The following is a 27,767-nucleotide window of genomic DNA, read 5'->3' as shown; positions in this document are numbered from 1 at the left end:
CCTTATCCAAAGCCAGCCTCCTTAAACCATTGGATTAAATCCTTATCTCTTGCTGGGGCAGTAGGGGTGTGTGTGTGTGTGTGTGTGTGTGTGTGTGTGTGTGTGTTAAGCTTCCTGGAGTGTTTAAGGAGCTTTGCTCTTGACCCTGGCTTGAAACAGCAAGCCTAGTTCCAGCTTATCATCTTCCTTGCAGTGGTTTTATTATATTATCTAACATTAAATCCATGCTCAACTTTTGCCAGTTGTCTCCCCTAAAAAATATCCTTTGTGAAATATTTGTAATTGTCAGTAAAGAATCGTCATACACTCTATTTGGGGTTTAGCCCTCTTAAGTCTTCTTTAAACCAAACAGCTCCTGTGGTTTTATTTTGATTTTATTTTTAATTACTTTTGTCTCTCACAATGTTAACACTTTTGAAGCATCCAGTTCAGGTTTCTGATAGAATGACCAGTAATCTGCAGATTCCTTAATTTTCTTTTCCTGGATAATTAGACTCATGCTACACATTTGGCAAGAACACACACGTTCTTTGTTCATTATTGATCATGCTTAATTTGGTTACTTGTTTAAGGTAGTGTCTGGTAGATCTCTTCATTATAAAGAAACCTGTGATGATTGTAATTAATAAGAAATCTTAGGGGTAGCACTTGAAGATCATGTGAATATGTTGCTTAGCAACAGCATTTACCCAATGGTATTAGTGTCCATTGATGATCCCTGCTTGGAACCATTATTATATTTGTGTTGCAAAATAGATAGTACACAATTTTATCATTCACTCTACATTTTTAAAACTGGCATTCTATAGATAAGACTTTTATCTCCTCCTCTCCCACCCCTTTTTGGGAGTTTTTCAAAATATCACTATGAATTTATAGGTTCTTTTTTTCACAAATCATTTTAATAACATTTTAATAAGTAGCATACTGTGGGTGTGGGGTTCACTTAGGACACCTGTCCCTCCCCCAATTTTAATATGTTGCAGTTCAGTTTAAGTCTCTCTTCACTTACCATTACTAACAACTATGGTGATGATTTATTATAATTTATGCTGTATTGGTGAATTAAACACGAAGTTGAATCTACTGTTGGGATTAAAAATCCATGGGAGAAGGCCAAGGTTGTGGCTCAGTGGTAGAATGCTTGCCTAGCATGTGTGAGGCACTGGGTTCCAACCCAGCATCACGTAAAAATAAACAAATAAAATGAAGGTATTGTGTCCTTCTACAACTTAAAAAAAAATCCCAGGAGAAAATCCCAGTGATAGAGTATTGTATACAGAATTACTCCTGTTCCCTAATAATAATAAATTTGCAGCTTATGTTTTCTCTTATTTGTAGGATCGAAGATTCAATGATGAAATTGACAAGCTAACGGGATATAAGACAAAATCACTATTGTGCATGCCCATCCGAAGCAGTGATGGTGAGATTATTGGTGTGGCCCAGGCTATAAATAAGATTCCTGAAGGTGCTCCATTTACTGAAGATGATGAAAAAGTAAGATTTCTTGTCTTGCATGACTTGTACTTTCCTTTTTGATCACTGATTGCTGCTCTCCTTGAAAAGACAGGAATTATGTGAATAGCTGTTCGATTAGCCTATTCATGGATCAAAGAGCTTTTTTCATGTTATCTAGAATGAAATAGGAGATTTTTTATATTTAATCAGATGTAATATAATTGAAAATAATTACTTTATCTTTTCTTTTAAAGCTTGCTTTTCATTTTAAGTCTCAGCAGTATTCTTGTTATTCCTTGGTCTTTATCTTCCTTATAAGCAAGCTTTTTAATTGAGGATCACCACACTACCACACATGGCCCAAAGGAAGACAAGAGAAGACAGGAAGATTACTGTGTTTCAGAAACTCAGCGTTTTCTCTTGTATTTTTATCACTACAATAAAGAATTGTTTTCTCAGTTCTTATATAAAAACCTCAATAAAAATGAATGTTATTTAATTGTTATCCCAAATTGCTAATAAAAAGAACATTATTTTTTGCCCCTGAAGAGCAGTTGACCTTGGCAAAAGTGGTGTACTTTTTGTTCTGAAATTTTAACTCCTTGTCTAATAGTTTATTTGTCAGCTTATCTTAAAACCCAGACTTTTCAAATAACTGAAGATCTGGTCTGAAGCTCTTGCCTTCATATTGAATAGAATCTTGTTGAATATTTATATGATTTGTAGTAAGGCAAACCTCAAATTAGTTTGCTTAAGTTTGTTGACTGCCATAGTCCTATTTGATTCAAAACACTTTATAACTTAACCTCTGGTTAGGGGTTTGCTTTTTGCTAGTGCTAATGACTAATGATCCAGTACAGAAGGTCAACATAAAATATGATGATATTAGAAGATATTTAAGTGAAAGGAGTCCTTGATTGAGGTTATTTTTATAGTGGAATTGGAATAGTAAAAGCTTATAAACTCATAGAGAATTATAGGACCTCAGATGATTTTTTTTTACCAATTTAATAAATTCTACAGTATATGAGGCACTTGGGTTGGAGTCATAGACATAAAGAAAGGGGCTTTGAAGGGACTTCTTGGAAGAGGAGGTATTTGATCTGATCTTTGAAGCAATAACTGGCCCCATTAGACAGAACTAGGTGAGAAGGAGAGGACTTTTAGAAATGTACATAAATGTAGGTCAACTCATTTGCCATAAAAATATTTCCGTAGAACGTATAAATAAATCAAAAAATTCATTTTGTGTCATAAGTGACAGAATCCTGAGAATATTGCTTTCAAGGACTTAGATAGAAATATTTGGAGTTTGTGGCTTTTCAAACATAACAACCACACACCCATATCATCCCCCAAATAGTTTAGTTTATACACAGATGGAAATCTTGCCTTTGCTCTGCCTTCTTCATTAAAGGGATCCTGTTATATATTTAGTTCTCATTTTGGATTCCATTCATGTTAAGTTTGTTTCCTGAATGTCTCTCAGTGTATTTATGCTTATAAGACAGGGATCCATCAGTTCTGAATGATGCAAAGAGAAGGTTTGCACAGGGTTTTGTACTATTCTTGAGAAGCATCAATGTTTAGATCTATCAGGAGTGAGAGCTCCAGCTAAGTCCCAGGTTGGCTAATGACCAGCAACTGCATGGCTGCATTGGAGAGCACTTCTCTCAGTTTCCTCATTTTTCAACTATATTATCTACCACTCTATGTGATAATTAAATAAGACCCTAAAATATTTTTAAAGATATAAGGCAAGTATAAAACATAAATTTTATATTTATATATGAACAAACATTTTCCCTAAGAGTTAAAAGAACTTTTGTATTTGTTGCTTATCCTCAAGCAATTTATTTCTTAGATTCAATCCTATTTGAGTATTTTTTTTTGGTCCAAATGTTATGTTTTTATCTTCTGCATTTATCCTGTGTGCATACAGTAGCATGTTTGTCTTCAAACCTCTACAATTTCCCCTCTTAACTTAAAAACCCTACTCCACTTTCACTTCTTAATGGTCAGGGCAGGTGGATTGTGTTCAGGCAGATGACATAGTCAAGGTGAATGAGTCTTTGTATTGCAGATCCAATAGGCTGTGGCTCAGTGGTAGAGCACTTGCCTCACATGCATGGGGCACTGGATTCTATTCTCAGCACCACATAAATAAATAAAATGAAGGTATTGTGTCCATCTACAACTAAAAAAAAAATTAAAAAATTAAAAATAGGAGTGGTGAAGAAGAAAAGCAGAAAACAAAATCCAGAAATGATTCATGGGAGAGAACAAAATCTGGCTAATTTTCCCAAATAAGGGAAGACAATTTAGCATAATTGCTGCACAGTGGGCCTATCTGGGTTGAAAGTCCATCTCTTAACTGGACTTCAACTTCTCCAAGCCAATAACCTTCTCCTCTTTCCATCATAAGACTTGCCAAATCTTTGATTTTTTCAAATTCAAGTGATGGCAGCTGACTTCCTTGTTATAGTAATATCTGAATATATAGACTGTTTTCATTTAAAAAAATTTTTGAGTCTATCTGCCAGGTACTCTTCTGGTGTTAGGGTTTCAACAATGAAAAGGAGGATAAGCTTTAGAAATTCATGATTCCCATGTTATTATTAATTCACGTACTATTTTACTTGGATTTACAGGGTTATCCTTATAATAATTCTATTTTTAAACATAAGGTTATCCTTTACATATATGTCCACATGTGAATGTAGTCTATACCTGCTATTTTGGGGAATTATAAAGTTTCTTCTTTTCTTTTTCTTTTTCTACCTTGTCATTGTCTTATTGGTAGGAATTTGAGTTATCTCCAGTTTTCCATTAATACAAATAGCCCCTGAATGAACATCTAGAACAAATTACCTTTTCTCTTTTTGTTATTTCCTTGGGGTATATTCCAAAGACTGAAATTACTGAGTCAAAGGGCAAGAAAAGTTTTATAGCTCTCATTCCATATTCTCAGAGAGCTTTGGAAATATTAAACCCACTTACAATGGTAGCAGCTCACATATACGTATTTTCTCAGCACCCTACCAACTTTGTTTATCTCACATTTTAAAACCCCAATTAATTCTCCTTAGTCTCCCAAGAAGGTTTCAGACAACCTCCTCCCATATTCAGAGTGTTTACTCCAGCAACAGAAGTGATTTCAGTGCTGCCCACAAGGAAGAAAACATGGGAGGGAAAGGAAGCCTTGTCATGAGTGTTGAGCCTCTGGGCCCCGGAGCCAGAAAGCCGCCAAGATAGGTTTAAATCTTTGCCCTGCTGCTTGTTAGCTGAGTGACCTTGAAAAAGTTGCTAAATCCCTCTGAGCCTCATAACCTTCATTATAGAGTTGTGAGGAGTAAAATAGACAATAGATGTGAAGAGTTTAGAATAACACCAAAAAAGAGCCTCGTGAAATCTCACCATATATTTTAAAAGTAATTTGAACCCTGTTTGTCATTTGACCATGTACAAATAACTTCTATCTCATCATTCATATGGATAATGGTAAATTTCTTGTACATTTAATATAATACAATTTGTATATCCTGTTATCTTAAAATTTCAACTTCCGGAAATGGTAAGTTATAAATAGTATAATTGAAAAAACTTTGCAATACGAAAATCAGGAAGTTATTTTTATTTGATATTTTAAAAATTAAATGTTTTACATTCATTTGGGGATATTTATGTATCCATCATAATGGCTCATGTGATCATATTTTGTTTCTTGAAAATTCTGTATGTAAGATTCAATGGCTGCTATGTGGTATCATGTAATAATTGTTGGAAGAGACTGGAAAAGTAACAGTTCATTTTCCACTACCCTAATCCAATGCAGGGATCTATATTTGACAGATCATCATCCTGCCTCTAACTAGAAACTTTGAAACTTTCATTTTAATTACTTTAAAATCATTATATATATATATATATATATATATATATATATATATATATATATATATAATTTTTAGTTGTTGTTGGACCTTTATTTTATTCATTTATTTTTATGTGGTGCTGAGAATCCAACCTACTGCCTCATACATTTTAGGCAAGGGCTCTACTTCTAAGCCATAATCCCAGCCCCCAAATCATCATGTTTTTGAAAGTTCTTGGATAATTATCAAGGATTTTATCAGTAGTGATGAGAGTTTTGTGTGCAATATAGTCTCCCATATGCACATATTAATAATTTAAGTTTAATACTGACAAATTACAGGTTTGGTAATTCACATTGGAAGTACACATAAAGTCAGACCATGCAGAAGAGATAATTGGAATTTTCTGGTTCACTTCATGGGTCTCAAGCAAATGCTCCTGTTTTTCAGTGATATGTCTAAGCTAGTTGATTTAGGTGGTATGACTAGAGTCCTTGCCTGCAATTAATGTTTCATTTCGTTATACCTGGAGGAGTAAGAGAGGTGTTTCTGTACAGAATGAAACAAGGAGACCAGATAGGTGAAAGTGTTTGTGATCTATTAAAATGTGTGGGTGCTCTAGTGTGAAAATGGGGAAATGGAAATGAACACAGGCTCTTATCAGCCCTTTAACGTTGCCTAAACTTCAGCCCCAAAGTTGCCATTTCTTATTGCCATGTTGCATAAAACTCAAAATGTCTATTGCAGTTACTTTCCAACCGCTGATGTATAACAGTTGTGGCTCAAAGTTCTTCTTTGGCTAATCTCCATGGTGTTTCTTTAGCTTGTGGTCACCTTTCTTCAGCTCACAATTCAGAGCATTTGGCTACCATACTTTTTTTTGTGCCTACATGTTCAGGTACCCTGTGGAGCTGGAATTCAGAGGCTGAGTTTGGCTGTAGGGTGTGGGAGAAGGGTGGCTGGCTGTATTCCAGGAACTTGTTACTGGTGATGCTGTCCTACCAACTGGTATTAAGGATGGCACAGGGATGATGCTAACAAGTCTCTGTAGAGGCTGGATTTTGTTATCAGCAACAGGTCTGAGACTCATAGCCAGATAATGGGGGAGGATTTCATAAGCCCTTGGCCTTATATTTCAAAATTGTTTCTGATTGTGTGAGGCTAATATTTAGGATGTTGAATATATTATGCTGATGGGGTTAACAAATTAGTGGTCCCAGAAGACTGAATGCAATTCACTCAAGTGTTACTTGCATGGGATTTGACTAGCCTAAGATTGATTTTTAAATTTTGAATACCTTTAGACATGGCCACAGGCTGTAGTTCTACCACAATAGCAAATCACCAAATAACTAATCAGTTTAAGAAAATTACCCCAATGGGAGCAAGGATAGTCAAGTTTATTCTGTCATCTTATGAATAATTTGTTCCTATAAAAGATCCTTTGAAAAGTACCATTCAAATACTTTAAAAAAAGATTTTTGGGGCTGGGGATGTGGCTCAAGCGGTAGCCCACTCCCCTGGTGTGCGTGGGGCACTGGGTTCGATCCTCAGCACCACATAAAAATAAAAAAATAAATAAAGATGTTGAGTATGCTGAAAACTAAAAAATAAATATTAAAAAATTCTCTCTCTCTCTTTCTTTAAAAACAAACAAAAAAACCATTTTGTGTTATATATATATATATATATATATATATATATATATATATATATATATATATTACAACAACTCTATCAGGCTACTTTATGTGTTTTCTATTAGTACTCCATTGTCTTAAAAGATACTTAAATGCTAAAAGAGAAAAGAATTAACTAATTGTAGTAAATACCCTTTGTGTTCTTATCTCATTATTTTTACTTTCCTGCCTGTATTTGAACTAATATTTTTGAACCTGTTGCAATGAAATTAGAATTAATTAGCAGTGTCATGAAAGGAGGTTTTAAAAGTCCTGGCAGATGGCTCATGATTTCAAGTTGTATTTGATCAATATGATCTCAGTCTGGGGAAAAATTTGGACCTATAAGTTATTAATTGCAGTTATTTTGTCAATAGTTAAATCATGATCTATTAGTCACTGCACTATTTGCCTTTTAATAGTTATTACCCAGGGTCCACATGGTCACTGTGAAACTACAGGAACTCCCAAGACCAATTTGTTCATGTTCTATGCATTCACTGGACTATATCTGTTTGAGAGACACAGAAATAACCAAGATTTATGAGAAAACTATTATCAACACTCTATCTGTCATAACTCAAGTTAAACTTCAGGGATTTGGGGGGTGGGGTGCTGGAAAAATATTGTTATGAACTCCTGTTGGTATTCCTTGCCTCTTCTTGTGCAGAGTCTAACTTTGGAATAACAAGGCAAGTCAGCCTGCCCTGGCCAGCTTAGAGGTTTACATTTGATGAAACTGGTTTGCTATTTTCCCAATCTTGTCTTGAGCTCCCTACTCCTATACTTTTGCTTATATTCTTATCAAATTGCAGAGTTCTCTTTTCCCCCTTTTTTCAAAGCTAAAGTCAAATCTGTCATCTTAGACCTATTAGGACTATTCCGAAAGTGATTACTGTTTAACATTAATAGTAGTTCCCAACCTCTGAACGGCTCTGATGCTGAATACCCTTAACTGTCCATGCCCCACCTGATAGAGAACAAAAACTTTGGGTTACTTCCCATAACTTTGCAACTTGGAGATGTTGTTGTCCATTTTTCCATAGAAATGGAATGTAGTAATTGACAGTGGGGAAATGTAACACTTTATGCTTTGGATATAGCCCTTGCTGCTCTGCCACTGCAATTCATTTTTAAAATGGACATGTTTCTTTCTCTTCCTCTCTCCCTGCTCCTCTCTACTCTCTCCCCCTCCCTAGTCTCTGAGGAAACAGGATTACCTTTCTTCCCCATTTTAGACAGATTTATCTGTCCTCGAGTACACACCCACCCTAGGAATGAAGTAATCCAGACTTTGAGAATGGTACAAGTAGATCTCAGAAATGACTGTCTCCCAAATTAACAAGTGAATTACAACTTCACCAGAGAACCAGTGGAATATATCCTTTGAATCACCTCTTTAAAATTTCCTGTTCCTGCTGATGGGCAGAATCACAGCTTCTGGGATAGTCATCCCCTGTGTTTTTCCTTTGCTAGAAAAGCAATAAACCTTCTTTTTCCTTTTTCTCAAAAAAAAAACAAAACAAAAAACCAACCAAACAAAATGGTCCCTGATATTTTACAGTTTGACTTTTTTTCAGATGTCCCCAAATGATTACAGTTAGATTTGAACTAACTACTCACTGAATAAGTATCCAGTGATCAAATATTCAGGAATTTAAAATATCAATAATATAACAATGACACAAAATGAAGGACAATAACTGCATAGTATTATTTTTTATTCCATATAGTTGGCATGTATGTAGATTTATAGGTTCCTGGAAAATATTCTAATGTCTTTTGATAGCTAACAAATGGTATTTGTAATTTCATGCTTCCTTAGTTTTCTTCTCTCTTTCTTTTTCCTTTTCCTTTTTCTTCTTCTTCTTCTTTTTTTTTTTTTATGGTACTGGGGATTAAACTGAGGGGGCACTTTATCACTGAGCTACATCCTCAGTCCTTTTATGTTCTATTTTAAGACAGGTCTCACTAAATTACCCAGATTGTCCTCCAACTTGGATCCTCCATACTTCAACCTCCCAAGTCTATGTGGTTACAGGTGTGTGCCACTGCACCCAGCTTTCTAGTTTCTCTTTTTATGTTTCAGAGAGTTACCAAAGACATGTTAAAGTACTGTTATGCTCGAATTCAGGACCCCCAAAAGACCACCAGAGACCAAGATCAATGTAAGCAACAAAGAGGTGTTTAATGCAAGCTAGCTCGGTCCTCTGCGCGCACACAGCAACTGGTGATGCTGAGAGGCCCCGAACCCAGGATTTGCAGCAGTTTTATACACTCTTTGGGGAAGGCAGGGACTTCACATACATCATAGCATCTCTAAGCAAATCATCACACACCACGGGACAGGTATTTTTCCTGTCTCATGCTGTGGTGGTTGCTAGGGGGTTGCTATGGTTCCTCACCTAGCCTGACTGAGTCAGGGACACCTGGCTCTGCAGATCTCTCCTGTTATTTGTGGATAAACAACTCAGCAGGGTGGGTATGTGCCTAGGAGTGCTCTGAGGGTCTTTCCAAGGACAAGGGTCACACCCCCTTCCTTGGACAGACTTTGCTCTGAGGTAGAGGCTGGTTTTTCAGTACCTAGATGAAGTAGCCTTCTATTTCTTTTCATATGTTCTGAGGATCTAGTAAGATAGTTTGTAGTTATCAGTAACATGAAACAAATGAACTCAGACGATTACAGGACTGTAACTGTTACAATGCTGAATGCTGAGGGTTTTCGTGATCGTGGGTCTATACAACAGTTTTAATGGTTGTATAGCATTCTATTGGGTTGGGGAACTATCGATTCACTCAAAAGACATCACCATGTTTGAGACATGGTGGCAAGTATTGAGATTATACTGATGAATGGATAAAAATTCCTGCCCTTATACTTCTCAAAAGAAGAACTACAAACAGCCAACAAATATATGAAAAAATGTTTAACATCTCTAGCAATTAGGGAAATGCAAATAACAATTACACTGAGATTTCATCTCACTCCAGTCAGAATGGCAATTATCAAAAATACAAATAATATTGAATGTTAGCAAGCATGTGGGGGGAAAGATACAATTGTACCTTGTTGGTGGGATTGCAAATCAGTGCAACCACTCTTCATACTGGAAAGCAGTATGAAGACTCCTCAAAAGACTAGAAATGAAACCAGCATGTGACCCAGCTAGCCCACTCCTCAGTATATATCTAAAAGATCTAAAATCAGCATACTATAGGGATATAGCTGCGTCAATTTTTATAACAACACAATTCACAATAGCCAAGCTACAGAATTAAACTAGGTGCCTGTCAACAGATGAATGGATGAAGAAAATGTGGTATATACACAATGGAGTTTTACTCAGCCATAAAAAAGAATGAAATGATGGCATTTGCTGGTAAATGGACGGAGCTGGAGACTATCATGCCAAGTGAAATAAACCAGATCAGAAAGTCAAAGGTTGAGAGTTTTCTCTGATATGTGGAAGCTAGTCCAAAATAAGGAGGAAAAAAAAAAAGAAGAGGAAGAAAAAAGAGGTGTGATTCATCAAAATAGAAGAAGGAGGAAGGGAATTGAGGGAGAGGGAGGAGGGACGAGTTAAGAAAAGAAGAGTGGAATGAATCTGACCTAACTTTCCTGTGTGGGATGTGTGTGTGTGTGTGTGTGTGTGTGTGTGTGTGTGTGTGTGTGTATTCATATGTATATATTATATATTCATATATTTTATATATATATATATATATATATATATATATATATATATATATATATATAAATGTACCAAAGTGAATCTCACCATTAGTGTATACAAGACACTAATAACTATGGTTGGGCACGGTGGCTCATGCCTGTAATCCCAGCAGCTTGAGAGGCTGAAGCAGGAGGGTCACGAGTTCAAAGCCAGCTTCAAGAACTTATGGAGGCCCCTAAGCAACTCATTGAGATCTTGTCTCTAAATAAAATATGAAAAACAGGCTGGGGATGTGGCTCAGTGAATAAGTGACCCTACATTCAATCTCTAGGACCAAAAAACAAAACAAAACTATCATCAACAGCAACAACCAAACCAAACCAAAACAAAACAAAACAAAATAAAAAACTATAAGTAAAACTATAACAACAGAAATCAGTAGAATAGAAGGAAGAGAGCAAGGAGAGGGGGTATAGGAGGGAAAGGGGAAGTATTGGGAACTGAATTAGAGCAAATTATATTCCATGCTTTTATAATTATGTCAGAATAAATCCTAATGTAATGTAGAACTAAAAAGAACTAAAAAGAAAGAAAGAAAAAATTCCTGCCCTTTTGGAGTTTACATTTTAGTAGTAAAGACAGACAACAGAGTATAAGTATATAACATTTCTAGTCATGATTAGATATGTAATTTTTATAATGTTGATAATTTAGCAGTTTTTCTGTAGCTTTTATTCACATGAGCATGCTTTATTCAATCTAGGTAATATAAAAAGGGCTCGCAGAAAAAAAATAGGACCTTTCACAAGGGAATAAGATTTGACTGAAAGCTGTCTCTCTCAAATAAGTATGATAAATTGTGACAGACTCTTCACCTGAATCTCTTTTCCCCCCCTTTATTTGTATAAGACATGTTCCTCTGGGCTGCCTTATGCATGAAAGTTAAAGTACAAGAAGGTGTTGTTTTATTGCAATGTTCACCTCAAGTATCCTTGTGTTTCATCTGCCCATGAGTATCCAGTTGCAATTCCTGTATCAATTCACCATCATTTGGATTGAGGAAATAAAGAGATTGGATGATCAAGAACCGGATCTAGCCAGGCTATAGCTCTTATAATGCCAGACAGACAAGGCACATCTGGGAGGAAAATGTTGGGGCTGAGGAGAGTTAGATCCATTCTGATATTAAGGGACCCATAAATCCATAACTCTTGACAGCTGGCAGAACTTGAATAGTCAAGGCACTTCTAAAAGTGCAAAATGATAAAGAACTGTTTTATAAACTCTGTCTCTGGTTGATACAGAGCTTGGATAAGAAAGGATGATCTGTAATTGCAGATTAGAAATAAACACTTGTTAGCAGGAGGGATTGTTATTAAAGAACTTGAATGGGATGTTGGGAATCCTTATTTACCAGAGATTTCAAATTAAGACATATAACTGTCTTATTTGAATAACTAGTTTAGTGCTGTCAGGTTAATGCAATAGCAAGACTGAAGAAGCAGTTTTTATTTATTTTTCATTTAAGAAGGTTGAAATTTTGAAAACTTACATTCTTTTTTGACAAAAAGTGGAACTTAGTAGAATGCCAAGTATACTTAGCTATCTTTGAATTGGACATCTCTGTCTTCCTTGAATTTTTTTTTATAAGATTATTTGCTAATTATAAACATAATACAAATTTATTATAGGAAATTTAAAAAAATTCTTTTAGGAATAATATTGTAATGTTATTGGTATATTTGCCTATATTATTTATTTTTAATAAATAAAGATATGTTTATAAAATTTGCATCATGTAGTATTTTATCATCTTTTGAACAATTCTTCAAAGATATGATTTATGTTAGCATTATATTCTACCATGAAATTGTACAATGATTTATCTAATAATTTTATTTTTTTAGCCTTTAGATTGTTTCTAACATCATGCTATTATAAAATTACTACATTTTTAGAAATAAATTCCAGACTGTATCTTAGTATAGTTACCAGGTTGAACTATTATGTTGATGTTTTTGTAGGTCAGAAGTGATTCAATGTTTGTAATTGCATATGATTCAAACTAATGTTTAATCAAGAGATTTGAAAACTGGATTTTAAAAGTAGTTTTACTGAGATATAATTTACATGCCATATAGTTCACCTGTATAGAATTCCATGGTTTTTGGTATACTTACAGAGCTATATAACCATCACAACACTCAATTTTTTTTCTCCACCTTTTTTATTGTTGCATTAAAGTTGTACATAATGGTGGAATTTGTTGTTACATATTAGTACATATAGACAATATAAAATATGATTTGGCCAATATTACTCCCCAGCACTTCCCCTCTTCCTCTGGTCCTCTTCTTCTATTCTATGATCTCCTTTTGCTGTTTATATGATCACTCCCAGTTTTTTTTCCTTTTCCTCTCTAGTTTCCACATACGAGAGAAAACATACAACATTGGCCTTCTGAATTTGGCTTGTTTTGCTTAACATAATGATCTCAAGTTCCATTTATTTTCCTGAAAATAGAATGATTTTGTTTTTCTTTATGGATGAGTGAAACACCATTGTATAAATATACCATACTTTTTTTTTTATCATCCACTCATCCTTTGATGGACACCCAGGATAGTTCCATAGTTTAGTTTTTGTGAATTATGTTGCTGTAAACATGGGTAAGCATGTATCACTATAGTATACTGAATTTAATTCTTTACAATAAATACCAAGGAATGGTATACCTGGGTCATATGGTGGCTCCATACCTAGTCTTTTGAGGAACCTTCATATTGATTTCCACAATGGTCACCACATTCAATTTTAAAACATTTTATCACCCCCAAAGAAATGCTATACCCAGTAGCAGTCACTCTCCATATTCCCCCAGATCCTCCATATTCTACCATCTACTTTCTGTCTCTAAGTATTTGCCTCTTTTGGACAACTCCTATCAATAGGGGATCCTTGGAGACTAGCTTCTTTCACTTAGCATAAGGTTTTCAAGATTCATCTATATTTTAGCATGAATTAATACTTCATTTCTTTTTGGTGGTATGATATTCCATTGTATGGATGTACTACATTTTATTTATTGGGTTATTTCTACTTCTTTATTATCATGAGAAATACTGCTATAAACATACATGTAAAAGGTTTTGTGTGAAAATGTTTTCATTTCTCTTGGATATATACCTTGGAGTGGAGCTGCTGGGTCTTATGGAAACTATGTTTAACCTTTTGAAGAACTACTAGACTATTCTGAAAAACAGCTGCACTGTTTTTTATTTCTGATAGCAACATATGAGGGGTTCAATTTCACCACATCCTCACCAAGACTTACTATGTCTTTTTTACTATAGGCATCCTAGTCAGTATGAAGTGGCATTTAATCATGGTTTTAGTTTGTCTTACCCTAATGGATAATGATATTGAACATCTATCTTTTCAAATGCTTATTGGTGGAACATTTATTTTTAGGCTGTTATTAAATTTTTTCTCTCCAGAAAATTGTATTAATTTACAATGCCAACAGCAGCATATCAATTTACAGCTTTTATCAGCTTCAATATTATAATTTTTAAAAATTACATTTCCTTGATTCTAATTTTACTTTATTTCCACTCCTTTGATTTATTCTGTATATGCATGTATTCCACAAGGAATTAATCAATCATTGGTTAAGTGTTTTTTTTTTTTTAAAAATTAGCATGATGCAAACTAACCTGAGCCAATTTGGTTGAAACATATCTCCTAGGTTATTTATAATAGCTCCTAGGTACAGTATAATGGCTGCCAAAAAAATTGAATTACGTGTGAATTGGCTATTTTCCCATGAGCTTGTTATTTTGTTTCATTAATAGCAGATCTCTGACCAAATCCTGCCACACATAAAGACATTTATTTATTTAAACAAAAATTTATTAGTAAGTCATATCAAAGAGTTCATGTACTCTGTTGAGAAAGCTTCATGAAGTCCAAGCTTTCTTTCTTTTAGGTGACCGAAACATGCCTTGAAATATTCAGAAACAGGTTCTGATTGCTCTGATATGAACATCAGGCAGAATCTTTTGACCTGGTAGCAGGATTGAACAGCCTCAGGGTCTATCCCCATGGTTACAAGTTTGGAACTTGCTAGATCTTTACCCTTATTAATAGAAGCAGGTGTATCTGGAATATTATAACCAATGAACCTATCTTGAATATCACTAATTGAGGTAATTAGAGTTGATATCTAATATTCATTGTGCTTACTAATAAACTACTAATTTCACTAAGGAAATGCATTTCTGACATAGCAAAGGCTCAAGTTATTAAAAGCAGTTAAAGATCACTGGAACTTGTAATATCCACATTTAGAATGTGGCTTTCTGATTATGTTGGGAGTATGATTCTTGGTAGGGCAACTGTCTACTCCTTGACAAGCCTCCTCCACACATTTGCACGTCATTTCACATTGTCTTTGCCATAGAATTTAGTGCAAATTGTAGACACCATAACAGCATGCAGTGTTTCTTTCTCCTCTTAAATGAGAAAATAATGGAAACATTAATTGTTTACTCTATAATAGGAGTTTTGCATACATGATCTCAGTTAATCCTCAAAACAACCCTGTGGGTAATTATCATCATCCTCACTTTATGGCTGTGAAAACTGAATATTAGAGATTTTAAAATTAGAGACCGTGGGAAGCCAATACCTTCTCTTGGCTTATTCTATGTTTTCTGCTCCTGTTTCGCTGTGGAACATGGGGCTATCTGGTGCATGGTGTTTATTTTCTTATTTTCTCATTTTTACTCTAGCGGCTCAGGAACAAATAGATTGTTTTGTACCTGATGCATATGAATAAGAGGTTAAATAAAATTGGAACTTCTACATGTTCAATAATTTTGGAGGGTGGGGAGGAGGGTGTGACTGAGTAAAACATTTCTAAATTACACTGTCTGGTGGAATTTCAGCCTTTGATAAATAACTGGAACCAAGTTTGAGCTTTATGTCTGTAAGAAAAGTCAAAAAGTTAAATATACTAGAGTTGAAAATAATTGAAATATAATAATGGCTTCATACATATATAACAATGAGGTAAGTAATTTAATATTTTTATTTGATTCTACTTTTGGTTTTCACTGACAAAGAAAACATTTTTAAATTTATGTGTTTTTTGTGTGTAGTTTTTTCCTCCTGAGGATGAAAAGAAGGTAAGGCTTTAACTTTAGCTTCCCTTCGCTTTAAAAATTTGTGCTTCAAGTCAGAATTTACAAATAGTTTTCAGTTGTGCTGAGCAGTAAAGTGAGGTGTTCCTTTGTAAATTATCCTGCAGCCAATTTCAAGGTGCCCTTTTTTTCTATGTTTAGAAAAACTATAGAACATGAAGTTCAAATGAAGCTATCTTATATTCTTTGTTGGAGAATTTCAAATAGGATATTAAATAACTTTGTGACATACTTTGTAATTTCTTTAACCATACATTGATTTTAAAAATGTACTTGGGATTTTCCCCTCTTTTCCTCTTCTTTTTTCTTGTATTGGATGTAGAAATGAAACCATTTCTTTTTGTCATTTCCCATTATTTCTTTTTATTTCTCCCACATGTACCTTGGATATTATCTTGGCTAGATTTAATTGTAGGCTATTTTCACTGGCAGATTCTGATCCCATTGCCAATCAACAAAGGAGCATTTCCCCACCTTCTCATATTCTGCACACTCCATTTAGAAATGAGGAAAAGTCTCAAAGGTAGGCACTACTGTATTACCAAAGCAGGCAGCCAAGTCCCCCAGGGAGGGCCTGAGCTGGAGTGAGAGATGTGAAGAGGGGGAGGAAGTAATGAACAGTTTTGAAAAATGAGGTTATGTAAGTTAGAGCTGCCCAGAGATGCTTTGAGGGCCTATTAGACACAGTTCTTGAAAGGGGGCTTACATAAAACTCAAAATGCAATAATGAAACTCCCTCACTGGAGAGAACTTAAAATGATTCCTCATGAGAATAAACAGACACCACCAGATGGCTGGAACGTGTCTTTACCCATCTGTAAAGCATGTTTGGTGTTTTGGAAGAATTGCTGTATATAGTACAGAGTAAGGGACCATGGGAAACCAATACATTCTCTATAATGGTGCCGCCCAGTGTTTAATAATACTGAGTTGCACAACATCTGACAAGATTTAGCGCCACCTTCACTGATTATTTGGCATACTTATAGTTTCCAAAAGCCTATCTCTATTTTCTTTCTCTTGAAATTAATTCTAATTAATTTTGCAATGTTTTTAATACTGACATCAATTTTGTCATTATTTCTCAGCAGTCCTTGTGGTTCAATGTAACTGAAATTTGTTCTAACTATTTTGTTCCACTTTCCATACTCAGAATGAGGCATCACAATAAGTTTTCAGTTATTCTCTCTGACATAAAGGTAGCAGAAGTCCTTGGATGAACCTATAAGTGTCCATTACTCCTTTTCAGTGGTTGACCCTCAATTTATGTAAAATATTGGCTTAGCCATTTGACAGAATACTATCATGGTTCTGAGAGCCATAGGACATAATGGGAATTTTGCTATTCCAGTTTGTTTTAACCTCTGAAATATGGTGACAAGAGTTATTGTCTCTTGGAGATTGGGAAGACATATCTCTCTAGATCTAGAGTCCAGTGTATTGAGATTTGATCTTGATCCTTGTGGTTTGTTGCCATAAATGTTTCCATTGTTTTACATTTTGAAGAGCAATCCAATCAAAACCAACAAAGCTGTACAAATCATGGCAAATTTCTCATCTGTAGTGTAGATTTCTTCAGTAAAAGAAAACAAACCAAACTGCTTCTTAGTTTCTTGTCTTAAAATTGTTGCCAGGGGGCAGATTATACATAGATCATTGGGTCAAGTAAGGGTTATTGTTCCCTCAGCCATGCACAGAGTAATAAGTCATTCTCCTTCTACAAATTATACCTTCTCTATTATCACTATATAAAACACAGTTCTATTCGGGCTGGAAGTACAAGGTCACAGCTATTCACCTGGAAGATGATCCTTCACAATTATTCTGAGGAAAAAAAATGTTAGAAAAATACTCTGTGCCCTTCATGGCTCAATGATGTAAAATGTTCAGACTAAGCTCATTACGGACACTGAAGATATGGAGCTCATCCAGTGGACAGACCTGGGGGTCAGGTGCTATGTTTAGAAATATAGTCAACTAGAATATGGTAGAATACATGCCAGGTGTTATGGTTTAGATATGTGGTAACCCCCAAAATCTCACGTGTAAGGCAATACAAGAGTTTTCAGAGTTAAATAATAAGACCATGAAAGGTGAATTAACTATTGGCAGGTAGGGTATAGCTAGGGGAAGTAGGTCACTGGGGGTGTGCCTTTGTGTTTTGTCTCTTGTCCTTGGTGGATGGAGCTTTCTCTTTGCTTCTTGCTTGTCCTGTCCTGAGCTGCTTTCCTCCACTGTGGTCTCCTGCCATGTTGTTCTGCCTCACCTTGGGCCCAGAACTATAGAGTTGGCCAATATGAATCTCAGATACCATGAGCCAAAATAAACCTTTCTTCCTTTAGGTTTCTCATCATGCTTTTTGGACATAGCAATGAAAAACTGACTGAATACCTCGGGTATACAGCTTGCTATATTTACTCTCTTAAAAAATATTGAAAGCATCAATCAAAATTTACCTTTGCAAACACTTTACCCCTCATATATAAATTAATTCATATGATTCTCTCAGTGTTCTTATGGGGTAGGTAAGACAATGGTTTAGTTTTTATTTATAAATGAGGTAACTACATTCTGTCTTCTCTAGCAGGAAGTTAATAGTGGAAGTAGGAGGTCATTATTCTTTCCTTCTTCCTTGTCATTTTTTTTTTTAAAGAGTGAATTGGTAATTCTTACCACTTAGAAAGCAGGGACGACCTCAAAGCAAAGAGTACCCATTGGGTTAATTGTAGAAATGATATCATTCAACATATCAGAACGTGCAGCTAATGAGCCAATTGGAAATACAATTTTATTGGAAGATTATAACAGTGAAATACTATTCATATATGATGTACATTGAGCTTGCTAAAAAGATTAAGGCTTTATATAACAGTTTTATTTTATAAATCCTCATGGAGAATTTGCTAAAAACCACTTTTTCTGAATGTATGCAAATCCAAGAAAACCCAGAGACCTAAAAAATTACTTTGTTGAAACTCTCATTTTAAAGCTAAAACAAAGGTAGAGAGTATTATATATCTACAAGTATTTGTGCCAGATTGCATAATTAGAAAACCACAGAGCTGAGAGATGAATCTGCATGTTTAAGTTCTAATTTACTAGGGCCTTATTATTTTTTTTTTACCATGTATATATTTGGCTGCCTCCTGGCAGAGGACCAGATGAAGGTGATGGTCCTATTCTGCTCAGGATACTTAAAAGCAAAGTTTATGGGTGGCCCTATTTATGAATAGGGAAGTCCTAGTTAAGGAGTATCCCCAGAAACAAGTTAGTAGTATAATATACATCTCCCAAATGCTTTCTTGCCTGTATGGCACCCAATAAATTGAGTCCATGAAATAAATTGACAGTAAAAAGATTAACAGGAGAAAAGGTACACAGACTTATTATATGCAGAGACATCATATGGATGAAAATCAAGTAACTTCCAGGATTACACCTGTAATCCCAGTGGCTCTGGAGGCTGAGGCAGGAGGATTGCTAGTTGAAAGCCAGCCTCAGCAACAGCAAGGTACTAAGCATCTCAGGGAGACTATGACAAATACAAAATAGGGCTGGGGGTGTGTGGCTCACTCCTTGAGTGCCCTTGAGTTCAATCCCTGGTATTCCCCCTACCACCACCACCCGCCCCCCGCTGCCCCCCAAAAGCAAATAACACAAAACTCAATGAGATATAGAAGCTTATGCATCTTTTTAGGGAAGAAGGAAGCAGAATATAGAAAACTTAGGAGAGAGTAAATGATTTGGGGATAGATAAATGGGTGTTAGTTGGTGAGGAAGTCTTTCTGGGCATGATGTCAACCTCTAGTCTCCTGGCATGGGATCTGAAGTAATCCTCTTTGGTTGGTGAAGTTCTCTGGGAGGGAATTCATGCTAGTTGAGTTCTTTTTGAGGGTCCATGTCCAAGAATAACAAGACTCTGCCTGCATAAGCTGTTCCCCAAGGTGCTCCAGGCTCATTGATATCAGCACACCAAATAATTCTATTTTGGAGTAGCATTTCCTGTACTCCTTCACCAGTCTTCTCACAGATATTGGAGGCTGCAATATTTCTTCTTCCATAATAAGAAAGGATTTGTGAAGAATCATTTACATATTTCAAACACAAGAGTTGAGAACATTAAAAAAAAGGTGTTTCTTTGTTCTCTAGACAACATTGAGGTGAATTCCATATTGTCATGGTTTATGACAATCTTAGTCATACTGAAATCACATTCAAATGCTAAGGGATGAAGTTTTAGCCATCATAGTTCTGTCTTTGTTAAGGGTGATCTTTAGATAGATCAAGTTTCTTTTATGTCAAATTGAAGAATCTTCAAAAAGATTGTTTTATAAGTTGGTAGCCTGCTTAGCTCCAATACATTAAAAGACTGCTGCAACTGCTTAACTATTTACTGATAATCATTGATTTATTGTCAAATAGCAAATACAACATATTTAAGAATAAAAGGAACTATTGAAATAAAAGTTTACATGTAATGTGCTTTGAAGAACCATAAGAAGTACAAATGTTGATGGAAATGGGTTAAGAATAAGTAGGAGGCAGATGTTTATTGAAGAGGTCAATAGCATGGATGGAAGAAATATTTTAGTAACTTCTCTTTATTATCTGTCTACATACTACATGTTGATTTATCTGTTTTTGATGCAGGAATGTTGACAAGAGTTAAAGCTGGTAGACACCCTGGAATCTTGTTCTACCCTTAACTAGCATCTCAATTCTGTGCAATTTTTCCTTTTGATTTTATCGATTTATGTAGTATCTGCAAATTTTTAAATTTTGGTTTTATATTACTTTTAGTTCTGAGACGAACCATGTTTAGTGTTAATGTGTTATTTTGATATACTTCTGGGTTCAGTTAGTGCTTATATTGGTAATGAGGTTCATATATAGTTTTTTGGTACTTTCTAAATCTCTAATATGATTGTGAACATTTTGTCAAGTGTATTATTTTAGAATTAGAAGAAAGGCACTAAAATTTAGTTTATTATAACTGGGAATCCTCTAAGGTGTTATCAGATGCTCTCTGAAAATCCTTAATAAGTGAATTTTACTATAAATGTAAATGTGTTATTTAGAGAACCGTTAGGAATTTAATTATGGTCTTCTGTGCAGTCTGGAGCCATAAATGAAAGATCTTATTATGGCCGACATATCCTTGCCCCTTTCTATCCCAGTACATTTACAGTTAAAGAAAGTTAAGAAACACAAGAAGAAGGTAATACTCTTCCTTCATATGGATGTTTTGCAACATTTTAAAACTTATGCCATCACATAAATCTATAAAAGTCTAATCTTGGACAGTCATGAAGATGATATTCAATGAAACTTTCTAAAGATTTTGTCTGAAAGTAGTTTATTATATTTTCATTCCTAAATATAAAATATACTCTATTTTTTCCACATTTTTATTGGTGCATATAGTTGTACATAGTGATGGGATTTATTATTACATATTTGTATATGCACACAATAAAACAATATAATTTGGCCAATATCATTCCCCGGCACTTTCCGTCTCCCTCTGATCTCCTTTCCCTTGGTCCCTTTCCTCTACTGATCTCCCTTTGATTTTTTTGAGAACCCCCTCCACCACCACCTTTCTTTTCTTTTTTCTTCTCTAGCTTCTATATAGGAGAGAAAACAGAACTCTTGACCTTCTGAGTTTGACTTATTTGCTTAACATGATGGTCTCTAGTTTCATCTGTAAAATATACTATATTTTAAATATTTTCCAAAGTGTTCTCTCCAGGAACTTATAAATCTTAAAATTTTAAAATTACTGTTATAAATTTTCTTTCTTTCTTTCTTTCTTTCTTTCTTTCTTTCTTTCTTTCTTTCTTTCTTTCTTTCTTTCTTTCTTTCTTTCATACTGGGGATCAAACCCAGGGCCCCGTACATATTAGACAAATGTTTATGTATATATATATTTTCCTGATTATTGAACTCAGGGATACTCAACCACTAAGCCACATCACCAGCCCTTTTTTGTATTTTATTTAGAGACAGAGTTTCACTGAGTTGCTTAGCACCTTGCTGTTGCTGAGGCTGGCTTTTGATCCTCCTGCCTCAGCCTCCCAAGCTGCTAGGATTAATGCTATAAATTTTGGAAGTAAAAATCCTAAACTCTGTTATTAATCAATAACATTAAACAAAGACAAAAATAAATTATTGTCACTATTGTGACATTAAAGGAAAAATCACAGAGTCTGAGATGCAGAAAAAATGAAGATACAAATGCATTTTCTTTGACAAAGCAATAACCTGATTGAAATAATTCATTTCATCCTGAGAAGGGACATGATTTCTAATCATATGTAGTTTGTGCTGGATTGAATTTTGTTCATTTCCAACTGGTGCTGGAATGAGGCTTGCCAAAGGAGAAAGAATGTCCATTTTGCATGTTGATGTGTATATGTGTGTGTGTGTGTGTATATATATATATATATATATATATATTTAAAAAGTGAAAGCTGTTGTGGTGTGTTTTAGGTTGGATAAAAATATCATGTTGTCACTTCTCTCCACCTACCTTTTGTTGCTTAAAGGATTTTAAGGCAATTGATGGGAAATGTTAGGAAATAAATAAAGTTTCATGGCCAGATGAGGTGGTGAGCTGGGAATTCTCAAAGAATGCTTTGGTTCATTTTTTTTATCTTTTTCTCTGCTAGGATGTTCTGGTAATCTCTGGTTACATTCAGTATTGCTGTAATGGATTCACAGTGTCCATCTAGCACAGGATGGGGCTGGAGGATTCCAGGGGACTCCTAATATTCAGATAAATTCTTCTCTCAGGTGAAAGGAATTTCAGATGAGGAGCCATGACTCACTGAGAATACACAGGATGAACAGCACTATTCAGAGGGACAAAATGGTTTGTAACCTGCCAAGCAGAAAACCTATTCTCTTTCAAAATAGGGAATCTCGTTACATATTATGAAGACCTTGCCAGTACAAAAGTATTACGATTTTGGCCCCAGTAGATTTGGTAGTGGAGCCATTTCCCCACCATGTAGAGGGCATAAATTCCTAGTTTGTATATAAAGGAATTCACAGAAAAAAATTGCTCTGTCTTACAAAGGAAATGAGCTTTCATTTCCTTTCTTATTTGTAGCTCACCTCTGAGTATGACAGGAAGATTTAGCACTGGGGAGAATATTCTGGACTTCATTCATTGTGTATGCTAAAGGCTTTTCCTCATAACCACATCAAGAATTGAAATTGCTTTAGGAAACAGCATTCTGCATCTCTAGCGAATTGCTTATCTTTCCTGAAGCAGAGTATATTGCTCATATTGTCATTCTTATGTGCTTTCTGACGTAATAGAAACACTAAGGCTTTCAATTGCTTTAGACTGTATGATGACTATTGTGGACCACTTAAATGAATGATGTACAAAACAACAGAATTGGACTCATCCCACCAAAATGTTGAATGTGTGTTATGTGGGGTTTTGAATGCAGTTAGCAGGCAAACCCATTTTGCTGTCCTCGATGAATTATGAAACTAAAAAATTCAAGCCAAAGCAATAGGTTGTTTTTTTGTTTGTTTGTTTTTATGTACAGATAATACACAGAATTTGGTGCCCATGGAACTCTGGTTAGTTTTGAGCAAAGAAAAAGTAATAAGACTAGAGAAGACCTCAAGAAAATTTCATCATCTTTGATCTCAAGGGACATCACTTGCTGCCTGTCCTCTTGTCACTATAGGCATTCCACAGCTGTTCTCTGTGCTCCTCAGCTTGTCTGTCCTTTGACTTTGAGTGTCAAGTCATGTCTTAATTCCAGAACTTCAAACAGTAAAGAGAAGTTGGGCTTCAATGTGAAAAATAGACTTTGACAATTCAACTCTTTTACAGAACCAGCTACATAATTTGTAGATCTCAGTCAAAATGAGAATGCTGGGCCCCTCTTTCAAAAATTCTTAAGAATTTCAAGGAATAGAGCTTTGAACCAAGTGTGGGATCCTTTGAGGCATGGAGCCCTATGTGACTGCATAGGTGGCACACCATGAAACCTGGCTTTTTGGTCAGGAAACACAAAGGTGGAGAGGAATTTGCTTTAAATCTATGCAATTTAGAAAGCAATAATAGAATGGATGAATTCTGTTTATGACATCTTAGATTCTTTGAACATTAAATGATATTATTTTATTTTAAAAAAACTATAGTAGATACCTGATATCTTGAACATTAACTTTGAAGATAGAACATAATACTTGGTGTCCAAGTTTTTTTCCAGCAAACTTTTCTGCAAATACATCCTTCTGGGTGTTTTTTTGCAAATAAAGGCAGATCAGCCTATTGATGTCTATGTATAAAGTAAAATTTCATGGATTCCATAAAGACACTCTGTCCCCCAAATGTGTCCCCAATGCAGGGTCAGAGATGGGTGATAATACCATGTGCCTCTTTCTTACATAGCAGGAACAAACTTTTCTGGATAGAAGGGTAGATTATTTTTTCTAGCCAAAGGGTCTTATTGAACCATGGAAGCATCAAGAGTGGGCCTCAAAGGCTCAGTTTGGGTTTGGGTAGCATCATCAAACTCCTTAGTTCAGAAGGATAATTGCCCAGTGTCAACAGATAAATGTTGTATTTATTGATGCAGAACTGGAATGCTTTCCTCACTTAGCACTTCAAAGTAAAGATTCTCACAAAATTTAGAAGAGATGAGAACACTGCTGCACAAGATTTGATGTGTGTTAGAGGTGGTACCCAGTGACTGCTTATACTTCATTCACTAGAAATTAAGTTTGTAATCTCCCCTCTGGCAGCTTTAATTTTACATAGCTGGTCAGTTTGACCTTGACAAAGGAGGAGAAAGCATTGATGAAGGCTTTTCTGAAGGAATATTTGAGAACCATTGAAGAACAAGTGAAAGAATATTGCCTAGGTTCTTCTTTGTCATAAAACAAAGTACTAAGTAAAAAATAAAAATATAATAGAAAAAATGCAGTGGAGAGATTTCTTCAATCCTTTAATTTCTTTAATAACAGAGTAGACCTCATCTTTTTTAATGCAGTAGTCACACACAGAATCTTTGTTTCTAAACAAAATAATTCTAGAGACAGCATCCTTTTTCAACCTATCTAATAGTTTATTTCTGATGAGGAAAAAAAAAGAATTTCTGCAGGGATGTGAAACTAACATTTATGAAGTGGCTCATTGTGCCTTCATTTATATCAACTCTATTATGTGTAACTGCCCAAGTTTAGCATATGTCATTATTCCCACTCAGATGGAAGAAAAATGTGATTCAAAATCAAACTAAGAATGTTCCTCAGAATAGTGCTTTTGTAAGGTGTCAATTAATAGTTGTTCCATGATAGTCAAATTCTTAAAAAAAAATACTTGATTTTGTCAAGCATTAGGGAAGATTAGGAAATTTGGAGTATATAGTTGACATTCTCGAATACATATTGAGGCCCTTTGTTCTTTGCCCTCTGTCTTCTTCCACGTAAGTATTAGGGGGTCCTCCCACTCTTAATTCTGATAGTCAGAAAAACTGCTTTCAAAAAACAGTGAAGAAAAATATCAACTGTAGCATTGTAAACATCTGGGAGCAGGTGGGGAACATATTTGAGGGGCAGAGTATCTTCATGGAATCTGTAGACAATAATGAATAAATCTGCTTCTATTTGCAAAACCACTCAGAAGGATATAGTTGAGAAAAGTTTGAAGAAAAAGCTTTGCATTTAATCTTCAGTTAGTATTTTAATTGCTAAGATATCAGGTATTCAGTTACATACAGTTTTTTTTGAGTAGCATAAATGTTATTTTAAAGTCATTTTATACTCTGTAAAAACTGAAAGATATAGCTGCATGTGGTGGCATATTCCTATAATCCCAGCTATTCAGGATGCTGAGAAAGGAGGATCACAATTTTGAGGTCAGCCTGGGTAACATAGTGAGACCCTATCTCAAGATAAACAATAAAAATTTACTGGACATGATGTAGCTTAGTGGTAGAGGACCCTTGGGTGCAATCTCCAGTACGAAAAAACAAAACAACCTGAAAGATGTTACTGTTACTATACTATGGTAGGTTGAAAATAGGTCACAATATTCAATATAGTTCTCGAAACACTGGCCAGAGCAATTAGACAGACGCAAGAAATTAAAGGCATAAAAATAGGAAAAGAAGAACTTAAATTATCACTATTTGCAGATGACATGATTCTATACCTAGAAGACCCAAAAGGGTCTACAAAGAAACTACTAGAACTAATAAATGAATTCAGAAAAGTGGCAGGATATAAAATCAACATGCATAAATCAAAGGCATTTCTGTATATCAGCGACAAAACTTCTGAAATGGAAATGAGGAAAAACACTCCATTCACAATATCCTCAAAAAAAAAAAAATACTTGGGAATTAACCTAACAAAAGAGGTGAAAGATTTATACAGTGAAAACTACAGAACCCTAAAGAGAGAAGTAGAAGAAGATCTTAGAAGATGGAAAAATATACCCTGTTCATGGATAGGCAGAACTAACATCATCAAAATGGCGATATTACCAAAAGTTCTCTATAGGTTTAATGCAATGCCAATCAAAATCCCAATGGCATTTCTTGTAGAAATAGAGAAAGCAATCATGAAATTCATATGGAAAAATAAAAGACCCAGAATAGCAAAAGCAATTCTAAGCAGGAAGTGTGAATCAGGCGGTATAGCGATACCAGATTTCAAACTATATAAAAGAGCAATAGTGACAAAAACAGCATGGTACTGGTACCAAAACAGGCGGGTGGACCAATGGTATAGAATAGAGGACACAGAGACTAATCCACAAAGTTACAACTATCTTATATTTGATAAAGGGGCTAAAAGCATGCAATGGAGGAAGGATAGCATCTTCAACAAATGGTGTTGGGAAAACTGGAAATCCATATGCAACAAAATGAAACTGAATCCCTTTCTCTCGCCATGCACAAAAGTTAACTCAAAATGGATCAAGGAGCTTGATATCAAATCAGAGACTCTGTGTCTGATAGAAGAAAAAGTTGGCTCCGATCTACATATTGTGGGGTCGGGCTCCAAATTCCTTAATAGGACACCCATAGCACAAGAGTTAATAACAAGAATCAACAAATGGGACTTACTTAAACTAAAAAGTTTTTTCTCAGCAAGAGAAACAATAAGAGAGGTAAATAGGGAGCCTACATCCTGGGAACAAATTTTTACTCCTCACACTTCAGATAGAGCCCTAATATCCAGAGTATACAAAGAACTCAAAAAATTAGACAATAAGATAACAAATAACCCAAACAACAAATGGGCCAAGGACCTGAACAGACACTTCTCAGAGGAGGATATACAATCAATCAACAAGTACATGAAAAAATGCTCACCATCTCTAGCAGTCAGAGAAATGCAAATCAAAACCACCCTAAGATACCATCTCACTCCAGTAAGATTGGCAGCCACTATGAAGTCAAACAACAACAAGTGCTGGCGAGGATGTGGAGAAAAGGGTACTCTTGTACATTGCTGGTGGGACTGCAAATTGGTGCGGCCAATTTGGAAAGCAGTTTGGAGATTCCTGGGAAAGCTGGGAATGGAACCACCATTTGACCCTGCTATTGCCCTTCTCGGACTATTCCCTGAAGACCTTAAAAGAGCATGCTACAGGGATACTGCCACATCGATGTTCATAGCAGCACAATTCACCATAGCTAGACTGTGGAACCAACCCAGATGCCCTTCAATAGATGAATGGATAAAAAAATGTGGCATCTATACACAATGGAGTACTATGCAGCAATAAAAAATGACAAAATCATAGAATTTGCAGGGAAATGGATGGCACTAGAGCAGATTATGCTTAGTGAAGCTAGCCAATCCCTAAAAAACAAATACCAAATGTCTTCT

General features: G+C 35.2%; 1 protein-coding gene across 1 annotated transcript in view; it reads left to right on the top strand.

Annotated features, from left to right (window-relative positions):
- Window positions 1-27,767, top strand: part of PDE11A (phosphodiesterase 11A) — a gene marked incomplete at both ends in the record, with an annotated part of 382,619 nt that overhangs the window by 42,946 nt on the left and 311,906 nt on the right. Inside the window, one exon of the mRNA XM_081261295.1 lies at window positions 1,342-1,500. Within this exon, the coding sequence (XP_081117421.1) occupies window positions 1,342-1,500 (159 nt within the window). The remainder of the gene's footprint in view (window positions 1-1,341; window positions 1,501-27,767) is intronic.

The sequence above is a fragment of the Spermophilus citellus genome (genome assembly GCF_964194105.1).
Source record: "Spermophilus citellus genome assembly, chromosome: 11".
Classification (NCBI taxonomy): domain Eukaryota; kingdom Metazoa; phylum Chordata; class Mammalia; order Rodentia; family Sciuridae; genus Spermophilus; species Spermophilus citellus.
Note: the sequence above shows the minus strand (reverse complement) of the source record. Positions and strands in the feature narration are given on the sequence as shown.